Source organism: Vigna radiata, unplaced genomic scaffold (genome assembly GCF_000741045.1).
Source record: "Vigna radiata var. radiata cultivar VC1973A unplaced genomic scaffold, Vradiata_ver6 scaffold_290, whole genome shotgun sequence".
Taxonomy (NCBI): Eukaryota; Viridiplantae; Streptophyta; class Magnoliopsida; order Fabales; family Fabaceae; genus Vigna; species Vigna radiata.
Window position 1 is genome coordinate 37941 of NW_014543415.1, and position 12616 is coordinate 50556.

The 12616-nt window shown below is 36.7% G+C and overlaps 1 protein-coding gene across 1 annotated transcript; it reads right to left on the bottom strand.

Annotated features, from left to right (window-relative positions):
* Positions 1-8154: 8154 nt before the first annotated feature.
* Positions 8155-11267, bottom strand: LOC106754311 (cysteine-rich receptor-like protein kinase 10). Its single transcript, XM_014636323.2, has 7 exons — positions 10369-11267; positions 10034-10165; positions 9771-9940; positions 9476-9686; positions 8940-9177; positions 8650-8800; positions 8155-8483 (listed from the first exon to the last, which is right to left on the bottom strand). The coding sequence occupies exons 1-7, from the start codon at positions 11162-11164 to the stop codon at positions 8175-8177; spliced, it is 2007 nt and encodes a 668-aa protein (XP_014491809.1). The 5' UTR covers positions 11165-11267; the 3' UTR covers positions 8155-8174.
* Between the last annotated feature and the right edge of the window lie 1349 nt (positions 11268-12616).

The following is a 12616-nucleotide window of genomic DNA, read 5'->3' on the forward strand; positions in this document are numbered from 1 at the left end:
ACCCAAAACCCTAAACCCTAAACCCTAAACCCTAAACCCAAAACCCTAAACCCAAAACCCAAAACCCTAAACCCAAAACCCTAAACCCTAAACCCAAAACCCTAAATCCTAAACCCTAAACCCTACACCCTAAACCCTAAATCTCAAACCCTAAACCCCAAACCATAAACCCTAAACCCTAAACCCCAAATCCTAAACCATAAACCCTAATCTCTAAATCCTAAACCCAAATCCCTAAACACTAAACCCTAAACCCTAAACCCTATACCCTAAATCCCAAACCCCAAACCCCAAACCATAAACCCTAAACCCTAAACCCTAAACCCTAAACCCAAAACCCAAAACCCAAAACCCTAAACCCTAAACCCTAAACCCTAAACCCTAAACCCAAATCCCTAAACCCTAAACCCTAAACCCTAATCCCTATACACTAAACCCTAAACCCTAAACCATAAACCCAAAACCCTAAACACTAAACCCAAAACCCAAAACCTTACATCCTATACCTTAAACCCTAAACCCTAATCCTTAAACCCTAAACCCTAAATCCAAATCCTTAAACCGTAAACCCTAAACCCTAATCCCTAAACCCTAAACCCTATAACCTATACTCTAAACCCCAAACCCTATACCGTAAACCGTAAATCGTAAACCCTAAACCCTAAACCCTATACCCTATACTTTAAACCCCAAACCCTATACCGTAAACCGTAAATTGTAAACCCTAAACCCTAAAGTTTAATCCCTAAATTCTAAACCCTAAACCCTAAACCTAAACCCTAAACCCGAAACTGTAAACCCTAAACCCTAAACCCTAAACCCGAAACCCGAAACCCTAAACCCAAGGGTCGCCCATGCGTGACAGTTTTAACAGCATTCTAAAATTCAGGCTCTTGTGCGCTTCCAAAGGCGTCCAACATGGGTATTTGCTTCAAATGGATCTTATATTGTTCCAAAACATGTTCGTTTGAGTTCTTGCTTGTTTTCCTCCACTAGAATTGCTTCCTGTTCATTTATTTCAAACACTCAAACAAAGAGATTATAGGCAAAAACAAGCATATACTAAATAAAGCACAAGAAAACTAGGTAACACACTATACTTGAGGATAAAACAAGGTAAAATCTATGAAGGAGTTGATTTGTTCACAAAATATACACACACAAACACGTTAAATCAACTGTTATCACATAGCAGTGTTATATTACATGGATTTTTTTAGGTAAACAGTTTATGACATAGCACAAAATTTAATTGGAAATATTTGGGATTCAGAGTCTTCATCATCTTCCACCGTCTTCATCTTTCCTTTGGAGCCTTAGGTATTCTTAATCATTTTTTTCTCCTCGAACATGATCTTCCGATCTTGAGGAAAAGGTAGAAGCTTCAAGCATCTTTCGTCAATTTGGTTAACATCTCAACCAAAACAAAGAAGATACGTTTTACACACTAGTGTAGTAAAGGGAATTGTCACCGGTTAATTTTGCTCATAGGCATCGGTTCTACAACCGAGGCATATGCGGACGAGGTAAAAGGGATAGGTTTTATGCCTCGGTCAAGAACTGAGGTAAAACGAATAAGATGATGACTCAGTTCTTAAATAATCAAAGTAATAGCGTGTTTTTTTTTTTCCAGAATTTAGGATTGGGTTCCGATGCGGTATGCATGAAGATGATCAGGAATCCAAATTATCAGGTTACAATGCCCAAATCAGGTTGCAATGCCAAAATCAGTAACCTCACTGGCCTAAAAAACAATGCTAACAACAAAGAGAAGAGTGAGTAGGGAAGGAAGAACCAGCTTTCTGCGTTTCCGAATGTCCACTGCACCGGCACGGCCTCCGGTGAAATCCCAACCTCTACACAACTTCGCCCTTCCCTTCTTGAAATTGGGAGCCAGCGCAAGAACCACCACACCAACACAATGCATCACCACCGCTGTTGCCCCTCCTCCCACGCCTCCGAACCTGACTTTAACCCCGACTCTGGCACCCACCGCCTTGGATCCAGGACTGTCCGCAACCGATTCGCACTCCCCACCTGGTCCCTCAAGTCGCTCGCTCCATCACTACAACCACTTCAGGCGCTGTCGTGCAACGATGAAAATGACAACGAAGTTGCGAAGCACGACATTGAGGATGCTGAGGAGGTCGTGCAAAAGTCGTGGAACTTGCGACAGTGGTCATTTGGGTTAAAAAAAACCCAAGTCTACGCTTGAAACCTAAATCTGATTTTTAGGTTAAAAAAAACCCTAAGAGGCCATTTGGGCTTGATCTCGGAAGGCGAGGATGGTCGGGAAAGGGACCCAGAATCCACCACCCGTAGAGGCACCACGACCGGCGGAGGCACCATGGCCGGCAGTGGTGTCGCGTTGTCAGGGTCCAGGACGGGGAGCGACAGCACGGGAAAGCATAAGGCCAGGGCAGTAGTTAGAGTGGTGATGCAGAGGCACATAGGGGGAAGCATAAGACCAGGGTTTGGTAGTAGCAGTAGAGTTTTGGTTTAAAGGATGAAGGGTTGAAGGGTTGTTTAAAGAATGAAGGGAGAAAGAAGAGAAGGAGTTTTGGTTTGGTAGTAGCAGTAGAGTAGTCTGGCTCACTGGAAAAAGGGGCAACACCTAATGCCTCGGTTCTGCTACTAAACCGGGGCCGTAGCTCCTTCTGTTAGATGGAAAGCTGCTTCACTTGAAAAGGTGCGAGTTCTAATGCCTCGGTCCTGCGTCAACCGAAGCAGTATCAGGTTTATGCCTCAGTTCTTTGTACACCTGAAGCATATAATTTCATTTTAATTTCAAAACTGCCACCGCTTCTTCAAATGCTTTGGTTTTTACAAAACCACGACATAAATGGCGAGTTAAAAAAGTGTTTTTTTACTAGTGACAGGATGAAACCCGACTATCCAAAGCAACAGTAGCACCCTCTCCTCACCATCAAAGTTGAGCTCGAACAGTTAAAGCCAGTTTCTCCAGCCCCGCCGTTAAAGCCACCATCGAAGAAATAACTTTTCCAAAATTAATTTAAAAGGAAGAAAAAAGCATTTTTTCAAAACATATACTTGAGATTAATAATCTTAGGATCACACATTCAACGAAATACCTAGGAACATTCACACATTCATCTGCAATTTTGACCACAAAATCAAGGTTACCATGGTCTGTGAAGAAAAAATTTCTGAAGAAACACAACTTCTGAAGAAAAAAAAAATTACCATGGTCTGACGAGGTGGTCATTGACCACTTGAAATCCCCATTTTGGGGTTGTCCCCTAAACTGGGAGATGGGGCTTTCTCAAATTCTCACTTGAAATCGCCATTTCCTTCCACCGACCTTCTCAATTACGTCCCAAATGCCTCTCAAAGGGGCTCTCATTTGCCTTTGCAAGCTTTGCAAAATCAAATTGGGACTTTTCATTCTTTTAGCGTTCCAGCAAAAAAGGGGGAAAATGGCTTGCACCGAGCTTCTCGCTTCTATGATGCCTCTTAATGGCACTGCTTCCACGAGCTCATAGGATGCAAACAAGTTTTTCACTCACAAGATGCAGTCTTTAGTCCTTGAGAAAGGGGGAAGTCATAGGATGCAAACAGGTTGACCATCATTTTCTCTCTCAGCTATAGGACCGAATCTCCTAGGGATTTAACTGCGAGTTGCACGAGCTGGTTCTCAAACTCAAGCTATTTCGTTCCTCATCGATTACCCACAGTCGCACTAAACCCTAAACCCTAAACCCTCAAATCCTCCAACCCTCAAACCTAAACCCTTAAACCCTAAACCCAAAACCCTAAACCCTAAACCCTAAACTTTATACCCTAAACACTAAACCCAAAACCCTAAACCTTAAACCCTTAACCCTAAACCCTAAACCCTACACCCCAAACCCTAAACCCTAAACCCTAAACCCTATACGTAATACCCTACACACTAAACCCAAAACCCACAACCCTAAACCCAAAATCCTAAACCCTAAACCCAAAACCCAAAACCCTACACCCTTAACCCACAACCCAAAACCCAAAACTCAAAATCCAAAACCCTAAACCCTAAACCCTATATCCTAAACCCTAAACCCAAATCCCAAAACCCAAAACCCAAAACCATACACCCTACACCCAAAACCCAAAACCCAAAACCCTAAACGCTAAACCCTAATCCCTAAACCCTAATCCCTAAACCCTAATCCCTAAAACCTAATCCCTAAACCCTAAACCCTAAACTCGAAACCCTAAACCCTAAACCCTAAACCCGAAATCGAAACCCTAACCCCTAAACCCTACCCCTAACCCCTAAACCCTAAACCATAAACCCTAACCCGTAAACCCGAATCCCTAAACCCTAAACCCTATGCCCTATACCTTAAACCCTATACCCTATATCCTAAACCCTAAACCCTAAACCATAAACCCTAAATCCTAATCCCTAAACCTTAAATCCAAAACCCTAAACCCTAAACCCTAAACTTTAAACTCTAAACCCTAAACCCGAAAGCCTAAACTCGAAACCTGGAAGTCTAAACCCTAAGCCCAAAACCCAAAACCCAAAACCCTAAACCCTAACCCTAACCCCTAAACCATAAACCCTAATCCCTAAACCTTAATCCCTAAACCCTAAACCCTAATTCCTAAACCCTAAACCCTAACCCTAAACGCTAAACCCTAAACCTTAAACCCTAAACCGTAAGCCCTAAACCCTAACCAGGCCAATAGGCATTTAAAAGAGTACAACCTAATAAGGCCTTTTAAGCCTCTTCATTATAAAGTAATCCAAACCTTCGTCTATTTAGACCATATCCACATATCATAACAATTCTAAACAATTTGGTATTATGATTATTATTTATAGTTTTGTTATTATTAACTACACCTTATCATATGCTTGAGGTAAGAATTATTCCAATAGGAACATAGGCCCACAACCCATGTTAATCCTATAAATACAATTAGTATTTCCAAAGAAATACCCACATGATAATTACTCATACTCACTATATCGTAAAGATCCTAGACTCTCTTACTGACTTGAGTGTTGGAGAGTCTTTTGCAGGTGGATCTCCCCCCTCAGAAAAATAAGGGATTCAATTCTCCTCATCAAGAGCATTCCAATAGGAACATAGGCCTATAACCCATGTTGATCCTATAAATACAATTAGTATTTCCAATGGAATACTGACTTGATAATTACTCATACTTAGTATATTCATAAAGATCTCAAACTCTTTCACCGACTTGAGTGTTGAAGAGTCTTTTATTGGTAGATTTCCCCTTAGTACAATAAGGGATTAAATTTTCGTCATCAAAATCATTCCAATCACAACTAGGATCTTGTCAGCTGTCTACAAAATTACGCTTATGATTATAGTAAGATGATATATGTATTAAAAATATATTCAACTTTATAATTATTTTTTAATTTTGATTGATTAAGTAATATTTTTTATCAGATAAAATCATTAATTGATAAGTATTTAGGATTTAAATTATATATCGATGGAATTACAATTTGAATAAGTATCCTAAAATCCAATATTTTATTCCCCACTCTAATCAAATCAGGAATATAGTTGCAATTATCTATCTAAGATCAATATACTTTTTATCCCGAAATCACGCTTATTAATAATAGGTTTAAACCTTCGGATGGTCCTCGTATTTGTATGAGAATCTCAATTGAGTCCTCATATTTGCAACGGTCTCAATTGGGTCATAATATTTGTAAAATTGAGCTAATTTTGCCCTAACCATTAAGTTGTCATAGATGGCGTTAAAATTTGTTGACGTGGTGCACACTTAAAATGTTGACATAACAATGTTATATTACGTGGATTTCCTTTTAGGTAAACAGTTTATGATATAGCACAAAATTTAATTGGAAATGTTTGGGATTTAGAGTCTTCATCATCCCTCACTGTGTTCATCATCTTCCACCGTCTTCATCTTTCCTTTTGAGCCTTAGGTATTCTCAATCATTTTTTTCTCCTCGAACATGATCTTCCAATCTTGAGGAAAAGGTAGAAGCTTCAAGCATCTTTCGTCGCTGTTTTCACTTGGCAACAATTTGGTTAACATCTCAACCAAATCGAAGAAGATACGTTATACAGGATGAAACCCGACTACCTAAAGCAACAGTAGTAGCCTCTCCTCGCCATCAAAGTTGAGCTCGAACAGTTAAAGCCAATTTCTCCAGCCCCGTCGTTAAAGCCACCATCGAAGAAATAACTTTTCCAAAATTAATTTAAAAGGAAGAAAACATTTTTTTTTTCAAAACATATACTTGAGATTAATAATCTTAGAATCACTCATTCAACAAAATACCTAGGAACATTCACACATTCATCTGCACTTTTGACCACAAAATCAAGGTTACCATGGTCTGTGAAGAAACAACTTCTGAAGAAACACAACTTCTGAAGAAACAAAAAAACAAAAAACAAGCTTACCATGGTCCGTGAAGGTGGTCATTGACCACTTGAAATCCCCATTTTGGGGTTGTCCCCTAAACTGGGAGATGGGGCTTTCTCAAATTCTCACTCGAAATCGCCATTGCCTTCCATCGACCTTCTCAATTGCGTCCCAAATGCCTCTCAAAGGGGCTCTCATTCGCCTTTGCAAGCTTTGCAAAATCAAATTGGGACTTTTCACTCTCTTAGGGTTCCGGTTCCAGCAAAAAAGGGGGAAAATGGCTTGCACCGAGCTTCTCGCGTCTATGGTGCCTCTCAATGGCACTGCTTCCACGAGCTCACAGGATGCAAAGAGGTTTTTCCCTCACAAGATACAGTCTCTAGTCCTTGAGAAAGGGAGGAAGTCTCTGGCGCTCGAGAAAGGAGATACAAAAACTCTGACACTCGAAAGTTGGCGTGTTGGGCGGTGGTGAAGGTACCGTTGACCACTATTTTCTCTCTCAACTCCAGGACTGAATCTCCCAGGGATTTAACCGCGAGTTGCACGAGTTGGTTCTCAAACTCAAGCTATTTCGTTCCTCATCGATTACCCACAGTCGCACTTTACATCATAAAGCGAACTCACCAACAAATTACTTCCTTTTTTGAACAATTATGACAAATGAAATACTTTCTGGTTCTGAATCATCCATTTTCACAATTAACTTGTTATAAGTAATTAAAAGAAAAGAAACCTAAGCCCCTAGTAAATTACTTCTCCTAAATTTTTTTCTCTCCAGAATATTTTAAGGAATCCAATTTACCCAATCCCACGGTACCCATAAAATAATCTCTTTTTTATTTCCCAGCTACCTCCTCCTTGCAACTAGAACAGAACCAAAAAGAGAAGAGTGAAGAAGTTCCTCCTTCCAATGTGAAACATCGCATAAAAAGAGGGGAAAGAAGAACAACACTCAACACGCCGCTGCGAGCCACCGTGAATGCCACTTGGTTGCACCATCATGAAGCCATCGCAACCACTTTTCTTACACAAGATAAAAGATCAAAACAAAGGAAAAGAAGAGAATGACTAAGGGTTGCCATGTCATAATCTCTTAAGTTAAATAAAAATTCCACGTAATAAAATATTTTGATATCAGCGTATTAATTATGCAACACGTTAGTACCAACTAACGCCGTCTGTGACAACTTAACGGTTAGGGAAAAATTAACTCAATTTTACAAATATTATGACCCAATTGGGGCTGCTGGAAATATAAGGACCCACTTGAGATTCTCGTACAAATACGAGACCATATGAGGGTATAAACCTTAATAATAAATCCTAAAAATGACTTCAATTTGATTTGTTATAAATAATATATTTTTTAAAAAAACAAAAAATAGTAAGAGGCTTTTATTAAAATATTTAATTATTTATCATGTTAAATAAGTTAATAAATGTATGATCATAATTTTATTGTATTGAAACTTTTTCTTAATTTACTAAGTTAGATTCTTATTTTCTTTCACAAACAATTTGATACAAGACTTGAAACTAAAAACTTCATTATTTTTTAATACATTAACCAAACATATATGTAAACATTCGCACCTTCTATACTTCTAACATTAACTTTTTCTTGTAGCAAATGTGATACCAGAATACATCAAAATGGAAAACTGTCTGATTTGCCTCATAGAAGACCTGAGATATACTTTTTGTTTTCATCTGGAAATTATTTGTCTTCAATTTCTTATTGCTTTTGAAAGCATGTACGGAAAGAGGTTTGTGTATGAAAGTTTCCACTATCTTGGAAAAATGTTAGAGACAGTTACATCATTAATGGAAAGATTCTTGGAACTTTTTGAAGTAGATGCATCATCTAATGTCATTCTTCCTACTGAAAATGCTGGTTGGTTAGGTTTTGGAAGAGACATCATGTCACTAGCTAGCATTACAACTACAGTGGACATTGTTGGTCTATCTGCTGCATCTTCTTGAACACACAACAGACCAATGTGCATGCACTTCACAAATTCACTCTCTATACAACTTTCCTCCAACACTGGATCCATTAGTTTCAAGCATTCTCCTTCACACCAAACTTTCCAAGCCTGCAAATAATTGCAATTTTTTTAAATTTCATAAGCTTTAGTTAACATGCTGAATAATTAGTTTCTTGATTTGCACGAGATGAAAGAAAATTTAGAAAAAGATGAGAGGAAAGATTGAGTTTATATTTTATTCTAAAGCCTTGATTGGGTAACGCTGAATACTCACATATAATGTAAGACTTTGACCACATTCTGATAGATAGAATCCACTGTTCTTTTTCCCACAAATGATTTCCAGAACAAGAACCCCATAGCTGAAAACATCAGATTTCACTGAAAACAATCCTTCCATAGCGTATTCTGGAGCCATGTATCCACTAAAGGAAAATCAACAAAATTGTTTAATTTTATATTGAAGTATATGTAACAAACTATTGAAGTATGTAAAACTTTGATAAATTTTATATTGAAGTATATGTTTAAATTTACAGATTGTTTGGTATAAGTAGAACTTACTATGTGCCCATTACTCGTCTTGTATTTGCTTGGTTCTGGCCTTTCTCAAATGATCTTGCCAATCCAAAGTCTGATATTTTAGGATTCATTTCATCATCTAATAAAACATTACTAGCTTTGAGATCTCTGTGAATAACTTTGAGTCTAGAATCCTCGTGAAGGTATAAAAGTCCTTTTGCTATGCCATTTATGATGCTTAATCTTAGTTTCCAATCCAACTGTCTTTTCTTTCTCTCATCTGAAAATATATACACATCATGAACAGCTAAAAGATATGCAAATTTTTTTGAGTATTAACTATAATAATTGGTGCTACCTACTACTTATGTACAATAAATGTCCTTTATACGTCCTAACTACTTTTAGTCCCACTGATAGCAGCACCATTTGACTTGTTTCCATAGACAAGAATAATTATGAATCAAAATATTGAAGAAACAATTGATGCAACGGATGCCACATAAACACTGTTATTTATGTGGTCTATTTTTGAACCAAACGGGATATGGTTTTCTAAACCAAAGATAATAACATACCAAAGAGGTGAAAGTCGAGACTTGCGTTATTCATATACTCATATACAAGTATCTTCTCTTTTTCCTCCAAACAGCATGCCAAAAGTCTTACAAGGTTGCGATGTTGCAATTTAGCTATGAACATTACTTCATTCTTGAATTCTTCTGACCCTTGACCAGAAGATTCTGAGAGTCTTTTGACTGCAATTTGTCTTCCATCTGGTAGAACTCCCTGATAAAAGATCGGATAAATATAAGGCTAAAGGACATAGAAAATGATAGAAGTAAAAATCTATGCCATAAATTCCTAGTCTACCTTGTAAACGGGGCCAAATCCACCTTCCCCTAGCTTAGATGCTTCTGAAAAGTTATCAGTACTTTGTAGAATTGTGATTAATGGGATTGTAGAGATGTCTGGATTCAGTGTTTCCTCAGTTTGAACATTGTGATATGATGATAGACGAATGGTCTCAGGAATACGTCCACCTACGGCGAAGACAAGTTTTGGATTTTATATTTGAGTATGTGAATTAAGATAATATCAAACAAATTATAGCATGTTTTGTTGGAGGAAATTACCAGTTCTTCTTCCAGTTCTAGCTCTTTTTCTGAACCAGAAGCAATAAACACTGAAACATAGCAAAGCTACTGCGCCCAGCACGCTTAAGCCAATGATCAATAGTTTTGCCTTACTACCACCCTTTTGTCTGGCTGTAACGACAATATAAAACAAGCACACTAGTCTTTAAGACGGATTTTCAAGATTTGATAACCAGACTTATATATATATACAAAATAACAAACTGACTCATGTAATAATCTGAGGAAATTATACATTATTCATAGTTTAGAAGAGAGTAATATTATTATTATTAGTATATTATAGAAGAAGAAACTATTGAATTTAGCGTCACCTATTTGAGTATAAGGCACAGAAGATGCTGGATTGTGAAGAAGGTAGAAAATATAGTCATCATACTTTATGAGACAACTTGCACTGGAAACTTGCCACCCCAACTTATGCTCACAGCATTTGGGAACTTTTGCTAACATGGTCTCTAAGCATTCTCTGCACCCTTCTCTTGTGAGATCTCTACTGCATTGAACCAAGCCATACCTTCTCTCAGTGGAACTCAAATTGAAGCCATCCATATAATACAACTGGTTGGTCTCCACAGTAGCTTTTCTGATCAAACTTCTCATAAAACCCTCACCCTTTTGAATCTCTTCTGAACTAGAGACATTTTTTGATCCAGTATGATTCCATGCTGGGTCTACTGTAACATTACCAAAGAAGTTTTCATTTGAGTACCTTAAGATGCAGAAATCATACCATGTAATAACAGATACCCTGTTCGGGCAGCGCTGAAGAACTTCTCTGGAAGCAGTTGAAACACAGAACTGACAAAAGTATCCAGAAACATCACCACGGCAATCATAAAGGCCATACACAGCAGCATCTGCACCAGAGGTGCTGTTGCCAAAGCTGTTATGGTTATAGCCTTTGCTTGTGGCTGCATCTGAGGATAGCCATGTCAGAACACTGTTAAGGTTGTCTTTGTATTCACTGCTGAGAGATTTTGGGGTGGTGGAACTGCAGTCATCTCCCACATAGTTTGATTGTGCCTCTGTAACAAGTAGTCTGAAGCCAAGCAAAAACATAGAAACAAAGGAATATATTGATCTCACAATCAATTGTTTTCCCTCCATGGAAAGTATGTGGATTTGGCTTACTTAATATATGATAAATGAAAGATCCGTGAAATGAAGTATTTGGATTTACACATCACAGGAAGTCTGAAATTTGAAAGGTATTTGGTCACACAAACACACACACACACACACATATATATATATATATATATATATATATATATATATATATATATATATATATATATATATTTATTAATTGTGGATGTCCTAAGGAAAAAATCTTGTGAATAAAAAAGTTGTCTTTAGATGTTGAATGTTCCGTGATTGTAGGTAAATGAAAGAGAAACACTGCTATAATGTATACTCTACCACACTTGTATAATCAAGCTAAACCATAAGTTAGCCCACTTTATTATGCCTAACAAAAGAAAAGTCAAGAGACTTCTTCTATCTCAGAATATTAGTATATTTAAGGGTTTTTTTTTTTCAGTATATTAATAATAACAACAACTTATGTTATTTATCAAAATAATTTCACTCTCTAAATAAATAAATGTATTATGTTAACTGCACAATGTTAGTACTCTGATTTCAGCATGATTTGTTTTTACATGCATACTACCATGATATGAATACTAAACTACTTGAACAAGTGAAATTTCTATGACTTTTGTCTTTTGGTTAACAATTATTTTCCAACTGCAAATATACTAACATTGATGTAATAATTACTTTAGAGAGTTTGGTTGTCTTACTAAAATCGTGAGAAAAAGAATGAAGAAAAATTATATCGAAATATTTAAATTTGTTTTATTAAAATGTTTATCCACATATTACTTATCAACATTTAAATTGAAAGCCAGAACTTAAAATTTATATTTAACAAAACAAGAAGAAATTCAAAGAGGAAAAAAAAAATAAAAACAATAGAGAAAAATGTTAGAGACTTAAAAGAAAAATTGTAAAATTTAAATGTCTGCTATAGTTTTATATTAAGAAAATAAGTCTTCTATTAAAATTATTTATATTCGTAATATTTTCTATGCTTATTTTTTCTTTCTCTTAGATATTTATAATATCCAAATTAGAGTGAAGATTCAACAGATAAAAAGAGAATCAAAGTATCTCAATATATTTCCCGTTCTCTATTTATATAAAAGAGTTTTTAGGATATGCATTTGTTAGTATTTAGAAGCTGAGAAGGAATAGGTGATGGGATACCGAAAATAGAAATAGTAAAATGTGAAAGTAGTAGTAGTTGGAATGTGCTATCTTACATTAGATGGTAATATACATAGATATTTATAGACCTCATTTCATCTACATGATTATTTTAGAAAATCCTAACTTTCTCCACTTAAGTAAACTGTTTAGATTTTACCTCCTAGGTTTTTCTTCATTGTTCTAGAATTTGCTTATTTCAATACTTCTATGTTAGGATTTTTTATATTCTTTTAAAATTTGCATTACACTTTAATGTCTCGGTAACTCTAAGCACAACGAGTA

What these genes read in the sequence shown, in the direction of transcription:
- LOC106754311 (XM_014636323.2), bottom strand. Translation starts at nt 11,164, where the DNA reads ATGGAGGGAAAACAATTGATTGTGAGATCAATATATTCCTTTGTTTCT. An exon ending in TCTCGACTTTCACCTCTTTG is followed by an intron (nt 9,178 to 9,475) that starts GTATGTTATTAT and finishes ATATATTTTCAG; the next exon opens with ATGAGAGAAAGAAAAGACAG. An exon ending in GTCAAAGTCTTACATTATAT is followed by an intron (nt 8,484 to 8,649) that starts GTGAGTATTCAG and finishes AATTATTTGCAG; the next exon opens with GCTTGGAAAGTTTGGTGTGA.